Source organism: Rattus norvegicus, chromosome 1, assembly GCF_021556685.1.
Source record: "Rattus norvegicus strain SHRSP/BbbUtx chromosome 1, alternate assembly SHRSP_T2T, whole genome shotgun sequence".
NCBI classification, from domain to species: Eukaryota; Metazoa; Chordata; class Mammalia; order Rodentia; family Muridae; genus Rattus; species Rattus norvegicus.
The window spans coordinates 50,704,419-50,722,575 of NC_141534.1; the positions used below are offsets into that span (position 1 = coordinate 50,704,419).

Sequence of the window (18,157 nt, forward strand, 5' to 3'; positions counted from 1 at the left end):
TCATTTGGAAGTAGGCTTCTTGTCACTTGTCACTTGCCACTCCAGTTGACACTGCACCAGGCAGAGCCGTTTGCACGTTAGCCTCACTGCCTGCACACGGCTCAGGTTTGTCATTGTCTTTCTGGTCCGCCTGGCCATAGCTCTGTCTTTCTGGTCCACCTGGCCATAGCTCTGTCTTGTTCTCTGGGTTGCAGCAGGTAGCTGAGCCTTGCTCGTCAAATACCTGTCTCAGTTCCTCATGAGATACAACCCTGTGAGACAGGGTGGAGTTGGCTTCACCATGGGGCCCTTGTACAGCTAAATAGCAATTAATGTTAGAGCACGTCGAACAGTGACAACGGAACTAGGATTGTTGTAGTATTTCAGAGAAAAAAGAGAACAGACGTTTTCTGTTACAAAAATTCAAGGATCGGGAGTAAATACCTAGATGGCATTTAATATGAAAAAGTAGATGCAGACACTTTTAGAAGATCTGGCTTGTAGCTATAGTTCTTATTCCATGAGTAATTATTTGAGAAACATTTAAGGGCTTTTATCTACAGAAGCAGTCTTATTCCTTGTTTTATACATATCGAAAGCATAGACAGTGACAGGAGTTAATCCCCTGTTCTCCTGGCGCTCAGTAGATGAGCACAAAGCATGTATGCTTCCGTCCTGTTGTCCTCCCTGCATACATGCACTTCCTGTACACACAAACAAGATTGTGTGTTGGGGTTTGTTTGTACTGTGTGTGTTCATGCATGCACATGTAATTCTCTAAAGACTCTAGCAAAGCAAGACTTTAAATGGCCACCGTGCTCTGCAGGGGTCAGCGTATGCACACACGCTGTGGGGGAGTATAGGTGCCTCCCTGACTAGTTCCTGGCTGCACGTGTGGTAGCAAGCAGTAAGCCTGAGAGGCACGGCCTTTGTGTCCTAGCCACCGCCCTGGAACTGCACTGTGTCTGTGGCCTCCGAAACCAAGTGCATCTGTGGGTCTGCCTGCCTCAATCCCTGGCCTGTGGTTGGAGAGCACTGTCTCCCAGCTCTGATTGTGGGAGGGGCTCCTGGGGCTGCCTCATCTAGGCTTTTGTCCTCCACACATCACCTGCTACACTGGAATATTGCCGTTTTGCCATCCTTCTCTGTCTTCCTTGAGACACCTGACTTCACCAGATTAAGTTTAGAGTTGGCTTGGTTTGCAGCTTTTGGTAGTAGATGAAGCACATCAAGCAGTAGGTAACTATGTTACATTACTCAGAAGCCACCATTTCCTCTATATGTTATTTAAACTTTGGGTCTGGTTAAAATTCCCATTTCATGATATATTTTTGCTCTTCTGCCTCTTGTCTTAAACTACACCTTGGTAAAAGTGGTCTTATTAAAAGAAATTCATTTCAGTATGAGTGGACTTGGTAGGATGTATCTGGTGGAGCAGTGGCTGCTCTGTGATGTATCTCTGTGTTACAGATGGCTGACCTATTGCCCACAACAGGCTTCTGGAGTCAGAAACCATTTCAGGTTCCTCAGAGGCAGGGTCCCTCTGGGGCTTCTGGGGCTAATTTGTGAGGACTGGCAGCCTGCGTGGCCAGGGCATATGGGTGACAGCTGTGTCGATGGCATGTGCTCTTTTGCAGCTTGTGCGAGAGTGTAAAGAGGTGCTGAAGGGCGGGCTCCTGATGAAGCAGTATTACCAGTTCATGCTGCAGGAGGTCCTGGACGGCTTGGAGAAGACCGACTGCAACATGGATGCTTTCGAGGATGACCTGCAGAAGATGCTGATGGTAGGGGGTGGGCAGAAGATGCTGATGGTAGGAGGGTGGGCAGAAGATGCTGATGGTAGGAGGGTGGGCAGAAGATGCTGATAGTAGGAGGGTGGGCAGAAGATGCTGATGGTAGGGGGTGGGCAGAAGATGCTGATGGTAGGGGGTGGGCAGAAGATGCTGATGGTAGGGGGTGGGCAGAAGATGCTGATGGTAGGGGGTGGGCAGAAGATGCTGATGGTAGGAGGGTGGGCAGAAGATGCTGATAGTAGGAGGGGTGGGCAGAAGATGCTGATGGTAGGAGGGTGGGCAGAAGATGATGATGGTAGGAGGGTGGGCAGAAGATGCTGATAGTAGGGGGTGGGCAGAAGATGCTGATGGTAGGAGGGTGGGCAGGAGATGCTGATGGTAGGAGGGTGGGCAGAAGATGCTGATAGTAGGAGGGTGGGCAGAAGATGCTGATAGTAGGAGGGTGGGCAGAAGATGCTGATGGTAGGGGGTGGGCAGAAGATGCTGATGGTAGGGGGTGGGCAGAAGATGCTGATGGTAGGGGGTGGGCAGAAGATGCTGATGGTAGGGGGTGGGCAGAAGATGCTGATGGTAGGAGGGTGGGCAGAAGATGCTGATAGTAGGAGGGTGGGCAGAAGATGCTGATGGGGAGGGGTGGGCAGAAGATGCTGATAGTAGGAGGGTGGGCAGAAGATGCTGATGGTAGGAGGGTGGGCAGAAGATGCTGATGGTAGGAGGGTGGGCAGAAGATGCTGATGGGGAGGGGTGGGCAGAAGATGCTAATGGTAGGAGGGTGGGCAGAAGATGCTGATGGGGAGGGGTGGGCAGAAGATGGGCAGAAGATGCTGATGGTAGGGTGTGGCCTTTCTGGGTCTGCATGCTGTTAACCATCACACACCCCTAACTGACAGAGAAGTCAAGGTGGGAATTGAAGAATAATAAAGCTGTTGTAGCACTTGTAGTGGAGATCGTCTCAACCTTAGATCATCTGGATATTCTGCCCCTATTTCATAATAAGTCTAGAAAAATTCATGTCACAAATCTGGGCGTCAGGAAGGGTTGGTGGGATATGTGCTGATAACCCACTCCAGCTAAAATAAGCAACCAAACAAAATAAGACATTAGTGTCCCAGAGGAGCCATGTCTCTTTTCATGATGAAAGTTTTTATGTGCTTTTTTATTTTTTGACATTAGTATGCTTTCCTATATTTTGCGATGATTTCAGTTACTCCACAGGAATGTGTTGTTGTGGAAAATTCACACAGTTGAAGAGCCCTCACTTAGATGTCAGCGGGCTCTGGTGCAGTCCTGTTTCCCAGCATGCCATGCTTTTCCACGATCACTGCTCTGTCTCACCCTTCTGGTTTATATCACGTGTCAACAGGTCAAGTTACACATCGCTGGAGTCTCTGAAACATATCATTTTATATTTTTGTTTTTAGGTGTATTTTGACTACATGAGAAGCTGGATCCAAATGCTACAGCAGTTACCTCAGGCTTCCCATAGCTTAAAAAACCTGCTAGAAGAAGAATGGAATTTCACCAAAGAAATAACCCATTACATCCGGGGAGGAGAAGCACAGGCTGGAAAGCTTTTCTGGTAGGAACCTTGTGCTTGAATACCCTCCTTCTCTCTTGTGCACATACATCTGAGTGTCAGTTAGTGTCTGTGTGAGCGGAGGTTCTCACCTGGGTGGGTTTGCCCTCTAAGGGGCATCCACAGTGTGTGGAGACATTCTTTATCACAGTGGAGGGGAGGGTGCTCATAGCTCCCAGGCAGTAGAGGGCAGAGGGCTGGGGCTCCATTGCAGGCACACTCCAAATGTGGGGCTTGAGCCGGGATACCTTGTGAGTCAGGAGACTTGGGTCCTGTGAGGGTGGGATGGACTGATGTATTTGAACTTGGTGGGGATGCCCAGAACTACATCTTTACATTTCATTGAGAGTGGTTTGGGAATGTCATGTGTCTCTTTACAAACCTCTTACATACTCCAAAGGAGTAAGCATGGAACTCGGGACACTTGAGGAAGGAGCAGTCCCTGTCTGCTTACTCTGGGGAAATGAGCTTCCTGTTGGATTAGGCCTGCTGTAGATGCTGGCAGGTTCTCCGAGTTCTGACCCTGATATAGGGTGAGGCCTGTAGACCCGCTGTCCCATGCTGCTGTGGCAGCAGTGGTGAGCCTCCTCTTTCTCCTCCTTTTACTACTTTTCCCTTTCTGTGACTCATGTGCACCGGCCCGGCTGTGCGTCCCTCCTGGGAGGTGTGCATCGGCCCGGCTGTGTATGACTAATTGCGCTTGGACTCTGGCAGTCTGTCCTCTCTCGGTGTCAGAGTCTCTTGTCTACTGTTCTGGCGTCTCGGAAGCCTGTCCACTTCCCTACAGAGATCTCAGCTCCTAGGTTGTATCTTCATCTTAGTGGGCCGTGGGCCGTGGGCTCGCTGACTTCCCAGTCCTTCAGGCTGTGGCTCAGCTGATGTCCCTTGTGTTTTCTGGCTCTGGCTTTAGAGGCTCCCCTAGTGTCCGCCTCATCCTGTTGTTCAGGTGCACTGTGATCTTGCTTCCGTCAGTTGCCGCTTGTGTCTTCATCTCTACTTGTCCTTCAAAGTCCCAAAAGCGATCTCTGGACTTTGCCTCATCCCCCTTGTTCTGATAACAGCGGCCAAGGCTTTACCACTGCCCTCCCTGGACTGCCCCCCGGCCTAGTTCTGTGTTCTTCCCATCCACTGTGTTGGTTCAGTCAGGGCAGAACCACTCCAACTCGTCTGTGGTCATGGCTACTCCTAAGCTTTGCTGTGAGCCCTCAGCCCCCAGGATGAATCACACACTCAGCACCAACTGCACACTGCTCGTGTCAACCAGTCTGTCAGGCCGTCTCCTGTGCACTCGGCAGCTCCAGGCATTGGGGCCGCATGCAGCCAGCCGCCTCGTCCAGCGTGCCCTCACCTCCTGGGCTCCACACCGTGCAGCCCAGCAGCTCGAGGGCTGCACACATGGCGCCTGCTGCCCCACATGAAACCCGTGACCCAGTTACTTTCACGACTCCTTCCCCCACTTCCCGCACACCTTTGTTCACAAGTGTCACCTTCCTGTTGCATTTAGAAGCTCCCACTCACAAGTACTGAAAATCGTTCTTGTTTTTTCCATCCAGAAGGTGAAGGTGAGGGCTTTGTCCACTCTGCTCACCGTTGCTTCTGTGAACAGGAGCCGGGCTTTTAAATAAATGCATCCGAGGTGTTATATGATATTCTGAAAATCCTTCTCTGATGAAGTCGCCTTCCCAATCAGATATTTTAAAGCCTGCCTGCTCTGATGGCCATGGGATTAAACTAACTTACATTAAATCCAGGCCCTCCAGGGCACAGCCCTGCCTCTGCTTCTGGTCTCTTGCCAGGTGTTGCAGCCCGACAAATGTCTCTGCATTTCCCTTTCAAGACAAGGTTTCTCACCTTCATCAAATTCCTTGTCCTTCCTAGACTCCCCTCCCCTCCCCTTCAGATAATCCTGCTGACATCCAGCCTTGTTTGGGGATGTGGGGGGGAAGCTTTCTCTCCAGGAGAGGCTTCACTGCCCTGTTTCTTTCCCATCAGATGACAGGCACGTTCTCATCCACTCGCTCAGCGGGTCATCATCGGGGTCAGTAGTGATAGTGAAGGGTTGTCACCATGATTCACCCGCTGTGCATGCTTGGGTGTTGGTTAACACTAGTGTGTAAGGGTCTGTTCGTTCAGGAAGGTCAGGTGTAAGAGCTAACCGGGAGGTTGGGAACAGCTCTGCTTCAGTGTCTGTTGCTTTCCCACCACAGCATTTGGTTCGTTGGAGGCATCTTATGCCATCTTGAGCATTTAAGCAATAGCATGTGTCATCAGTGTGGCTCCGACACACAATTTACTACCATGGTTTATACTCAGTGCTGTGTTTCAGAACAAAGGTGGGCTGGGCTACTGTCTAGCGTTCTGTGTTTTCTCCTCAGTCGTATGCTAAGAGAAAGCTCCCATTGGTCTGTAACTGTTGTGGCAACAGCTGATTCTCCTTCTGCTTCACCATTTGTCCCCAGTGACATTGCAGGGATGCTGCTGAAATCCACGGGGAGCTTTCTGGACTCCGGCCTACAGGAGAGCTGTGCTGAACTGTGGATCAGCGCCGACGACAACGGTGCTGCCGACGAGCTAAGGTTGGCGTCACAACGGCCTTCTGCCATTTCTTACCTCTGGATTCCAGACAGTGACGGATGGGGATTGGCAGTGGTCCTCTGGTTATGGCTTTATGTGAGAACTCCTGTTCAGGCAAACAGGCTTTCACACGATAGAAACTGGGTATTAGCTAAATGTGGCTGTGACAACACTGTGCTTGTGTTTCCTGGCCTATCTTTAAGTGCTATGTTTTCTTTACATCCCTGTAGCAGCCCATGTGCCTTTTAATGCCATTTGTCACGTTTCTGCTGTTACACTTGGTGCATTTCTTCTGCTGAACATTAGGGTAAATATAGGCGCCGTGGCTCATCTGAACATTAGGGTAAATATGGGAGCCATGGCTCATCTGAACATTAGGGTCAATATAGGCGCCATGGCTCATCTGAACATTAGGGTCAATATGGGCGCCATGGCTCATCTGCCGAGTGCTCTCCAGTGTCGTGCTGGCTCGTGATACTGAACCACTGACACTCACTCCCTCCTTCCCTCTTTTCCTCCCTCCCTCTGTCTCTCTTTCTCTCTGTGTGTGTCTCTGTCTCTGTCTGTCTGTCTGTCTGTCTGTCTGTCTGTCTGTCTGTCTGACTCTGTGAAGGGGGGGGGTGGACCCTGTAGCTTTAAGTTGTAATTGAAAAGTCACCATGAAAATTGAAGAATGGAAGCTCTTTGGATACTCCACTTGCCTGCCAGAGGTGGATCTCAAAGTTCTCTAGCCCTGCTCCCTGGTGTCCTACCCTGAGATCAGCTGTGGTGGTAGCACTGTGTCACACAAGTCAGCATGAGCCTCAGGATAGTATTGGGGGTGGGGGTAGTTGTAGTCACCAAACGATTTAAATTTCTTTCCAGTCATTATGAGCTCTTAAACTCCCTAAGAGTATGTCATCATAATATCTAGAAAATTAAATATACTGTTACTTGAGGGATGTTTGATGTCCCTTACGTACACTGAAAGTACTCAGGTCTTACTATAACAATAGTCTGAGGATCAGGTGTCTGAGCATTTGGCCACTTCTCAGTAACTTCGTGTCCCACTGATGAAGTCCTAAGGGTGTTGTTTATGCTATGCTTTGAAATTTACTACATGTTTGTTACGAGTGCCCCAGTGTGGCTAACTGAACTTCACCCCTGGCAGGAGGTCTGTCATCGAGATCAGCCGAGCACTCAAGGAGCTCTTCCATGAGGCCCGGGAAAGAGCCTCCAAGGCCCTGGGCTTTGCTAAAATGCTGAGGAAGGTGAGTCTGCGTCTGAGCACTGCCACCCTTCTCCCCGGTTGTCTTAAAGCCGATCCTCAGACGTTTCTGTTCTGTCATCCTAGGACCTAGAAATAGCAGCAGAGTTTGTTCTGTCTGCGTCTGCCCGAGAGCTCCTAGACGTTCTGAGAGCAAAGCAGTATGTTAAGGTGAGTCCCCTGGTGTTCGAGGCGTCCTTCGCCTCTGCTGCAGTCTAAAGAGGCTACTTGTGCATAACATTCAGAGTTAACATTCCGGGCTGAGGAGCTCCACACTGATCACAGGTTCACAGAAGAACACTCTGCATACAATTGCTGACAAAGAATCGACCTCGGTGTATCGTGTTACGAACTGAGTCATGTATTTTCAGTATATAATGCATATTTACAACAGTGACTATAACAGTGACTGTGGATGCTATTGCTGTCTTTTGGTTTGAGCGCCTGCACTCAGGTCCTCTGCAGTTCATGGTGTAACTCTGTGGCAACAGTCATCCCGGTCACCATCATAGTTACTTCTTGGGCCTTTCTCTGTCTTCTTTAAGATGCTCAAGATTTATTACTTTGGGACCTGCAAATGACATCATTGGCGTTCATATGCCAAACCCAGGTGTCTTAGGGTTTCTCTTACTGTGATGAAACACCATAACTAAAGCAACTTGGGGAGGAAAGCGTTTACTTCCTTTACACTCCCACATCACTGTTCATCACTGAAGGAAGCCAGGGCAGGAACTCACACAGGGCAGGAACCTGGAGGCAGGAGCTGATGCATGGAGAAGTGCTGCGCACTGGCTTTCTCCCCATGGCTTGCTCAGCTTGCTTTTGTAGAGAACCCAGAAGCACCAGCCCAGGGATGGCATCACAATGGGCTGGTCCCTCCCTCATCAATCACTAATCACTAAAATGCCCTCCAGGCTTGCTTACAGCCTGATCTTATGGAGGTGTCTTCTCAGTTGAGGTCCCTCCTCTCAGTGACTCTGGCCTATGTCACATTGAGATCAAACTGTTTAGCACACTGGGGATGTGTGACATGGGTGGCTGCTGTGCAGCCTGCACCTCTGTCATGCCATCATAGTCCATGTTAGAGTGACCCCGCCTCCTAGAACAGTAGCATTAACAGGTTGTCCCAGGCACACACACCCCCATGAAGAACTGGCTGCTGCATGTGGGACAGTAAAGCAGTGCCCTGTGCCTAAAGAACCTTCAATGCCCTGGGCTCCTCCCAGCCCCTCTCCCTCCTTCAGCCTCACTCAGCTGAGCCGCTTACACTTCAGCGTGTTGTTGGAACTAATGCTCCTCCCTCACACTATCCTCTCCCTGAACCCCCTAGGCTGGCCCTGAATTCACTGTGTAGCCCAGGCTGGCCTCCAACTCATCATGCCTTCTGAGTGCTAGGAATACAGGCATGCACCTGTGCCCTGGCTGCTTTCCATCACACATGTCCTAGTTCAAGAATGGGTTGTTTTCCTTTCCAGGTACAGATTCCTGGGCTAGAGAATTTGCACGTGTTTGTCCCCGACAGCCTCGCTGAGGAGAAGAAAATTATTTTGCAGCTACTCAATGCTGCCACAGGAAAGGACTGCTCAAAGGATCCGGACGACGTCTTTGTGGATGCCTTCCTGCTCCTGACCAAGCATGGGGACCGAGCCCGTGACTCAGAAGATGGCTGGAGCACATGGGAAGCACGAGCTATCAAAATTGTGCCTCAGGTGGAGACCGTGGACACCCTGAGAAGCATGCAGGTGGGTAGGCCTCCCCTCCATCAGCTGTGATGGTCAGAACACTTGTAGGAAACACCGGGACAGCTTACAAATGTCACCTTCACTGCTCTGAAGTGTATGGTTCACTACATGCCTTCTTAGCACGGTTGTACTGAAGTGTCCCAGCAGGTTTGTTAAGTGTGTCAGCGTATACTGGGATGTTTGAAATGACCTGCACATTTGATTTACACCATTTTGTGGTCAGCCGGTTGGATCTTAAAGTTGTCATTTTATTGATGAGTCACTAATTCTAGATAGCACAGTCCAGAGTGCCCCTGAAGAGCGGAAACGATGTGGCTTAAGTGTCACAGTGCAGGGAAGGACTCCTGATGGGGCCTGGTCAGGTTTTGAGATCACTGAGTACTGCTTCCGGAGGCTCCTCACATGTGTGTCCCGCTTAGGGGCAGTGAAAGCAGGTGTTCACACACATCTGGAGCTCTGCTGGGCCAGCCACCGCCGCCGCCTCCTCCTCCTCGTACTCCTCCTCCACGTGTGCCTTCTCTTGCGCTCTCAGTCAGACCTGCCCACTCGCTTGTTTAAGTCAGGAGTGTGGCAGCGGATGTAAACGTGTCCTCCCACCTCCCTAGCTCATCACCAGCTTGGCAGCCAGACGTGCTCCACAAATGACCTGTCTGGTGTCCCCGGGCCTGCCACAGCTCAGACACCATCACCTTTCCTGCACAGCTGTGCTGCCAGCTTGGGCTTTTCCTCCTTCCCTCCCCAGTCCTGCAGTTAGGACTTGTTTGTGTGAAAGTGAGCACGGCACAGGCAGGCCTCTCCCGAATACTGAGGTAACTCAGTCTCCTAGTGAATCATGCCAGGGCGCTCACCTCGTCTCGACTTTCCCATCTTTGTGGGCTGTTCCAGCACACGGTCCATGTGTGCCCACATCCTTTCCAAGTGGAGAGTGGGCTTCTTCCTCTCTTTGCTGAAGAGCCAGCTTGCTCGCTGCTCTGGTCTGCAGCTGTGCCAGCTGGCAGTCCGGGCAGGGTGCTAACTGCTGCGTGGTAGACTTGAGGGTGGTGCTGTTTGGGGGCGGGAAAGGCGTCACTGGTCTGTTTTATGCCTTATGTTTGGTTTTTCTTCCAGGTGGACAACCTTCTGCTGGTTGTCATGGAGTCTGCTCACCTCGTACTTCAGAGAAAGGCCTTCCAGCAGTCCATTGAGGGGCTGATGACTGTACACCATGAGCAGACATCCAGCCAGCCAGTCATTGCCAAAGCTTTACAGCAGCTAAAGGTACTGACCACACCATCCTTGCTCTGGATGGAAGGCTGTGGAAATGTCACCTGGTGAGGTGATGTCATTAGAGGGATGTGATGCCCCATTCTGCCTACTGTACATTTGTGCACACGTGTACACGAGACATTCCCTTTGGTGTTTCCTGGAACTGGAGAACTGGGAAGGTTGGAAATGAGCTGATCCATGACTGTGTGGGTCTCTCGGATGACTGTTTACCAGAGTTGAGGTTGCTACAGGTGCTCTTTATACATGGTCAAAAGCGTTTATCCTCCTGTTCAGAATGTGGTTCAGCCAAGTTAGCTATAACAGAAAGGAGCAGTGTGGGCAGGCACGAGGGCTTCCCTCCCAGTCCGTGGCAGCCGCGGCTTTGCATCTTTCTGTTCTTTTCTGCTTTTAAGCACCGTGTTGGGTGCTGCTCTCTTGGATCTGCTTTTATCTGCTCTTCCAGCAGCCGTCAGTCAAGCCTTCATAGTTACAGAGCTGCGGCTTCTTACAGACTCCCGGGAAGTACGGTCATTCAGTGAACTCGTGGCTTTCTTCTGTCAGTCCTGTTTATTTTACTTATTGATGAATCCAAGGGACTACTGCCCTTCAGTTCAAGCCAGGGTACTCTGGAGCATATAAGCTGCTGTATGGTGTTGATTCCACTTGAGTTTGAAGGATCCTGGCTTGAGCACAGAGCGCCTTACTGAGAGGTCAGCACCTCCTAGTAGCCTCTGGGAATTGTATTGTGTAGCTCAGGAGAGTTTCAGAACAGGAAGAGTGAGGACTAACAAAAGAAGCACTCGGGCATTGATGTCCATGGATCAAGGTTACGAGTCTGCTGACCAAGTATCTCAGTCTGGTTTGATGCATATGTCAGAAAGAGGGAAATAGTATAGAACCCAAAGCTGGCAAAATAAGGTCAGCTCAGACTGGTTTGTTGAGGAATACCTAATTTTATTTAGTGAGCCTTGGGAGTTTAGAACATTTTTGAAGAATACTTTGTGATACACTCCCAGTGTACAAGGGTGTAAGAGATAGGTGTGAAGGGGTGAGTGTGGAGGGTGTGTGAGAGATGGGTGTGAAGGGATAAGTGTGGGGAGAGGGTGTGTGAGATGGGTGTGAAGAGGTGAGTGTGGAGCTAGCATGATGCCATTATAGAAGCACTTAAATTAAGACATGATCCTCAGCCTTTACTCTGTTGACATTGGGGACTGATTCTTTGTTGTATGAGGAGGTGGGGTGTCTTCTGTTACATGGGGTGGTGGTGGAGTGTCTCTTGCTGTATGGGGTGGTGGGGTGTCTCCTGTTGTTTGGGGTTGCTTGTAAGGGGATGCCTCTTGTATTGGGGGATATTTGGCAGCATCCTTGGCCTCCACCCAGCAGGTGGCGGTAGACCTGATGCTCTCCTCCATTGCTCTCTGGTGGTTAATGTTCAAAGGTGCCAGTGACAATCAACACTGTTCGGAGAAGGGACTTGGTTTAAGTGCAGCGGGCACTTCCTGAGCGTTGTCCCACCTGGGTTTGTAAGGTGTTACAGGCCACCTCACACAGAGAACGGTGGAAATGGGGACTTTCTGCCACATTTTGACAAAGTGTCTCTGTGCCTTCTCTCTTGGGCTAATGATCATGGTCTGGGACTCTTCAGAACGATGCGCTCGAGCTGTGCAACAGAATAAGCGATGCCATCGACCGCGTGGACCACATGTTCACGCTGGAGTTGGATGCCGAGGTCGAGGAGTCCGAGTCGGCCACGCTGCAGCAGTACTACCGAGAGGCCATGATTCAGGGCTACAACTTCGGGTTTGAGGTAGGACCCGTGTGAGGGAGCGGTACACAGCCCACACATGGCTTTGTGGGTTACAAGAGCAGTATGGAGTCTAGACGACTTACTAGAAAGCCTTATTTTAACTGTAACCACCACATAGTTGGGAATGTCACGTTATACTGCTGTAGGGTTTTAAAGTTCAGATAGTTGCCCGGATTTTATTTTCTACTCACAGCTATCTATCTACTGTGTTTTAAGACTCTGAGCCGTTTAGTGTCATAAAAGTACATTCTTAATTTTAAAATGAATATACTTGTGTACCAAGCTATATTTTGTGACTGTATTCTGTAATACTGTGAGTTACTCAAAGTATACATACTAATTAGATTTTACAGTTCAATTTTAGACATTTTAGTCAGATACAGTGGATTACTGTGTGTAGGTATTGTAGAATGGTTTTGTTAATTTTGATATGCATGAAATCTTCTTACAGTATCATAAAGAAGTTGTTCGTTTGATGTCTGGAGAATTCAGACAGAAGATAGGAGACAAATATATAAGCTTTGCCCAGAAGTGGATGAATTATGTGCTGACCAAATGTGAGAGCGGCAGAGGCACAAGACCCAGGTAACAGCAAGCAGCTAGCACTCTGGTCCTTCCGGGAGCACATGGGGCTGCTTGGGTCTTGTTTCTGGGCGCCCAGTTTCAGTCAGTAATTTTCAAATGGATGCATGTATACGTGACACGTGTAACTAACCTTAGAGGGAAAACAATCTGCAATGTGTCCAAAAGGACCCGTGTGTGTGTGTGTGTGTGTGTGTGTGTGTGTGTGTGTGTGTGTTTGTTTGTGTGTCTGTCTGTGTCAGGATGTGTGTGTGTCTCTGTGTGCACGTGTCTGTGTGTGGAAATTGTCCCCTTCTGTAAGCCCTGCGGCTGTTCCTGTAGCATGAAGTTGTTACCAAAGTGTATGAGTGAAGACTGGCCGGGCATTCTGTCATCCAGATGAGCAGACACAAGGCACTTGGAAGTCACTTTTCGCATCAGAACACTGCAGAATCACTGCGTGTTAAGTGGAAAACTGGAGCCTGGTTTGACAAACTCACAGAGGATGCGTGTGCCCCACTAAATTCTCTTCCCTCATGCTCCTTTTTGGTGTTGGAAGTGACTTTAAAAAAAAGAGGTCACCGTAGGCTCGTTATGCTCAGGTCTTGATAGAACCAAGCGTTTTTATTACATGTAATCTCCATGTTGCATGGAGACACTTGCGTCTTTGCGTATGAGCGTCATTGGCTGATGGAGACTAGTCTCCTAAGTTGCTTTTATTTATGAAAATAGAGTTTATATTAATTAGATGGCATGTAACTTCTGTCCAATGTATGCTTGTATCTTTTGTCTCTTTAATAGTATAGTAAATTGGGGTTGGGGATTTAGCTCAGTGGTAGAGCGCTTGCCTAGCAACCGCAAGGCCCTGGGTTCGGTCCCCAGCTCCGAAAAAAAGAAAAAAAAATAGTATAGTAAATTTCCAGTTACTTTTATGCTAATATTAGTGTTGTGTATCTCCTGCAGTGTTTCCCCAGCTATTATGTGATTGTTGAATATTTTCATATTACAGATGGGCCACCCAAGGTTTTGATTTCCTACAAGCCATTGAACCTGCCTTTATTTCAGCTTTACCAGAAGATGACTTCTTGGTATGACATACTATAAATATTTTTTCAGTTAGAGAACCACCAAGTTGGTCACTCTCTCTCCTGGATAGTGTAATATTAATGGAGTCCTGGTTCCTCAGTGCACTTAGCCTGTAGGGATGATGACCCATTAAACACAAAGTTGTGCCACGGCTTTCAGTGTTCTCTTATCGTAGCCTCGTGCAGCTGACTGTGCGGTGTTCCCTCGGCCCTTACATTTCTGAAACAGAGACTTGTGTCTCTATTTCATAACCTGCCAGCCCAGGCTGCCCTGTAGGAGCTAACAGAGAACAAGATGGTCTCCCCTCAGTGTCCACCATCAATCACTGCCATTGGCTGCCACCATTGTCAGCAGTGGCTCCAGTTGGTGGTGTTGCACAGATATAAATTCCCTCCTGTTGCCTTCTGGTCATGAAGATGCATCTTTGCTTATAGACATCACTATTTTATGGGAATAGTCTGCCTCGATGCTTTTATTTATGAAAATAGAATTTATAATACATTATTAAGTGATATTTAACTTGTATCTAGTTTATGCTTGTATCTTTTATCTTTTAAATTAAATAAAATTGTTTACTTAATGTCAAATGTTGCTTTCAAATAGACCAAGGCTAATGTGCTGAGTATGTAATTAAGGATTTACTTTCTTTTCTTATCTTCCCTTTTTTCTTTGGTTTGTAGAGTTTGCAAGCCCTGATGAATGAGTGCATTGGGCACGTCATAGGAAAGCCACACAGCCCTGTCACAGGTGTGTACCTTGTGAGACCAGCACTTGCTGGGTCTGATGAGCCAGTTGTCTTGGGATTGATGTCATTTATAACAGCACAAGATAGATTTAAGAGTATTCAGGTGACAGAGCTGAGGTTTGTGCAGGGAATTCCGTGGTCATTATTCTACACCCTACAGAAGAAATGGTTTCTGCTTTCCTAGTGTTAACGCCCGCTCTCCTTGTTAAAATCTTTGTGTACGGAGCAAATGGGGAAGGTTCCCCTGGTTCCCTCTTGTCTCATTAAGGAGAGGTTCTCTTTGCCCCCCACCCTTGTCTCATGAAGGAGGGGTTTCCCTGGTCCTCTCTGTCTCATGAAGGGGGAGGCATTCCCCTGGTCCTCTTTGTCTCATGAAGGAGGGGTTTTTCCCTGGTCTTCCCTTGTCTCATGAAGGGGGGGTTTCCTCTGGTCCTCTCTGTCTCATGAAGGGGGAGGGGTTCCCCTGGTCCTCTTTGTCTCATGAAGGAGGGGTTTCCCCTGCTCTTCTCTTGTCTCATGAATGGGGAGGGGTTCCCCTGGTCCTCCCTTTTCTCATGAAGTGGATGTTTTTTTCCCATGCGTCTCCCACTTCTCTGCTCACTTGAGAAAATATTGACTTGGTTTCAGTTTTTAAAAAAACGAAGTTCTTAGCTGGGCAGTAGGGGTGCAAGCCTTTAACACAGCACTTGGAAGGCAGAGGCAGGCAGACCTCTAAGTTTGAAGCCACCCTGGTCTACAGAGTGAGTTCCAGGACAGCTGGGCTACACAGAGAGAAACCCTGTCTAGAAGCCCTCCCCCGCCAAAAAAAAAGTTTGGTGTTTTTTGTTTTTTGGGTTTTTTTTTTTCTTTTTGCCAAGACAAATAGTATTTTTTTTTTTTTTTGGTTCTTTTTTTCGGAGCTGGGGACCGAACCCAGGGCCTTGTGCTTCCTAGGTAAGCGCTCTACCACTGAGCTAAATCCCCAGCCCCTAGTATTTTATTTTTAAACAGTTTTGCAGTGTATGCTGAATCCTTAAAAAAAGATATTTATTCAGAAAGATGGTGTCATTCTTGATACTGTCTGCAAGTTGAACAAAGTCACAGTTATGCCATACTCACTCCAAGATTTGCATAAAATAGTTCAGAAATGGTAAATTTGCTGAACATCAGCTATGCTGGTTAAAAATTACTCTCCTGGCATAGAAATATTTAATATAAAGGTGGGCCTTGTTTTAGAATGTAAAATTCCTTCAGTTATCCATACCCTTTCTTCCCAAGGCTGTCATGAAAGTGACACTTACTGCTGTAAAACCACTCAAGTTTGTTCTGGAGAGGAGCGCTTCACAGGGCACTGCTTTCCTCAGACTTCACCCTGGGGAAGCAGCGAGAGAGTTTGATCTGACTTCTCAGAACACTTTCCACATGTCGTGCTACTGAGAGGAACCCTGACATAAGGTTTCCATTTATGTTGAAATGTGTGTAGACAAAAACTGCTAACACATCAAGAGATGACATCATAGCATAGGAACGTAGGAACCAGGTCAACCTCTGCCCCGCCCAGCTGGAGAGGGGTGGAATCATGTCCATTTTGTAGCAGGAATCACTTTGAGTGTCACTAAGTTTGGAACTGGGGCGTAGTGTACAGCTGGACTCGTTTTTAGCGTGTTGGGCCTCGTCTTCAGTCCCGTCACCATGAAGTTTGTCGATGATACATCTGATTTCGAATATCATACAATTTCTAGGTTTTCGATCTATCTTAAACTGTATTGTATCTACGTCAGTCCTGTATTGTCCTGTTTAAAGGGAGAGGAGAAGGAATCCGCTCTAGGGAGAAGCCAGGGAGAAACCAGTCTGTCCATCGCTGAGCCCTAGCGTCAGGGAGTGGGGCATGGTAGCATGTGTTGAGGCGTAGAGATCTCCACCCCAGAACCTGCACAAGCAGAATCTTCTTCACGTGTAGAAGGCAACCGCCCAACACGCCCAGCGGGTCACCAGGTCCAGGTGGATGCCGGTCGTTAGTTCAGCTGCTGTTATGCACTGTTCACACCGGGGTTCACAGAAGCATGGTTTTGGTGCAGGAAAGTTTGAATGTGTAACATAACTTTACTAACTTTTACGAAGGTGACATACGTGGTAGCACTTACGTATTTTTTCACCCAGTGAGTGAACTTGTCTTGGTCACTGTTGAAGTCCATCGCCATTCACACAAAGACCTGGCGTGGCAGTTTTCTGTTGCCCACTCTAACGAGTTTGCTTTGTTGCCATTTCCGGCAGCTATCCATCGGAACAGCCCCCGCCCTGTGAAGGTGCCCCGATGCCACAGTGACCCTCCTAACCCTCACCTCATCATCCCAACTCCAGAGGGATTCAGGTATCTGGTGCTCCTGCGTCACGGACTCACCTCTGCCCCTGCATGCTTCTGCTCTGCAGTCACTGGGTGCTTGCTTGGGAGTGCGGTGTTTATCCTTCTGATGGCCACATGCTGCCCAAAGCTCTTCTCTGTTATCTCGAGGACACCGCACAGGGCCTCAGCTGCAAAGACAGACCTGCCTCTTTAAGATAACTTAGCCTCCAGCTTCTTCATAACCCCAGCTACTGAGTGCTTTCTGGCTTTGGAGTCCTTCTTTCTTTTTCTTTCTTGAAAAACAACCTTAGGAAAACAACATAGAGTGTAGTGAATAGGTAACGGCAGCTCTGCGTGTCTCTTTAAGAGTGGAGAAAGTTGAAGTGACCAGTGCACAGTAGACGTCCGTGAGTGTGTATAGTTGTGAGTAAGTCGACAGTCCAGAAACACACCCATGTTCACACTGATGTTCTAGAATTGGGTTTCTGCGGCTGTGGTAGTGAGCATCCTCTCCCCACTTCAGTGCTTTTGGCAGACTGATCTCCTGTGGTAGGGCTTTCTAGGTCAGGACCTTTGACACTAGTTTTCCATACACACACTGATCCGAACTCTCAAGTAGTGATGTGCATTTTATATTTCTTTTTTTCATTTCCTACCCATGTATTACATGCCAGCACCCTCCTTTCTTACTTGTGTCCTGAAGCCTTTCTTCTTGCCTTAGCACCCGGAGCGTGCCTTCCGACACTCGGAACCATGGCAACTCTGTTGCTGCTGCTGCTGTTGCTGCTGCCGCCGCCGCCGCCACCACTGCTGCTGGCCGCCCTGGCCCAGGTGGTGGTGACTCTGCGCCGGCCAAACCTGTCAACACTGCCCCTGATACCAGGTAGTCCCACTGCACCAGCAGCGTCTCCCACCCCATTGTCCCCCCATGCCTTTCCACAGGGTAGGGCTGTAGCAGCGGTCCTCGGGGGCCCCTGTGGGTTGTCAAAGCCTCCAGACCATGCAGCAAGCAGCAGAAGCAGAGTAGTTTCTGAGGGCAATGTTTCTTTCTTGGAGCCACCATGAGCTAAGATGACCCCTGCACCACCAGTCTTTGCCTTACTGCATCTGAGGAAAGATCCTGGGGTGCACAGGGCACTCGGGACTGGGCCAACAGCCTCTCCCAGGTCAGAGCAAAGCAGTTCTTTCTTAATCTCAGCCAGCATCCGAGCAGAAGGGTCACCGCCAATGATCTCGTACAGTAAGGAAGAGCAGTTGTGGAGAAGCGTCCAGAAGGAGTGGTATCTGAGAGACTTGGCCAAATATAGTGCCTTGGTGGAAGCAGTATGGAATCAGGGCAGACTGTGGCCTTGCAGCTCCGATGACTGAGATGATGTCACTGACACCAGTCCTTAACACCAGTCTAAGATTTCTGCAAACAGTTCTAGTATTGCTTCTCATTAAAATGATTAATATTCCCAATTTTTAGTCACATATATCC

General features: G+C 48.9%; 1 protein-coding gene across 10 annotated transcripts in view; it reads left to right on the plus strand.

The window, feature by feature from the left end:
- Map3k4 (mitogen activated protein kinase kinase kinase 4) overlaps nt 1–18,157 on the plus strand; it is an 87,147-nt gene that overhangs the window by 53,398 nt on the left and 15,592 nt on the right. For 4 of the 10 annotated variants that reach the window (XM_087552790.1, XM_087552798.1, XM_087552810.1 and 1 more), the window contains 13 exon segments: nt 1,617–1,763; nt 3,194–3,351; nt 5,808–5,924; nt 7,073–7,172; nt 7,256–7,339; nt 8,644–8,910; nt 10,018–10,167; nt 11,801–11,962; nt 12,414–12,547; nt 13,533–13,611; nt 14,290–14,356; nt 16,608–16,704; nt 17,399–17,560. In XM_087552790.1, the coding sequence (XP_087408916.1) occupies nt 1,617–1,763; nt 3,194–3,351; nt 5,808–5,924; nt 7,073–7,172; nt 7,256–7,339; nt 8,644–8,910; nt 10,018–10,167; nt 11,801–11,962; nt 12,414–12,547; nt 13,533–13,611; nt 14,290–14,356; nt 16,608–16,704; nt 17,399–17,560 (1,724 nt within the window). 10 annotated transcript variants of the gene reach the window in all.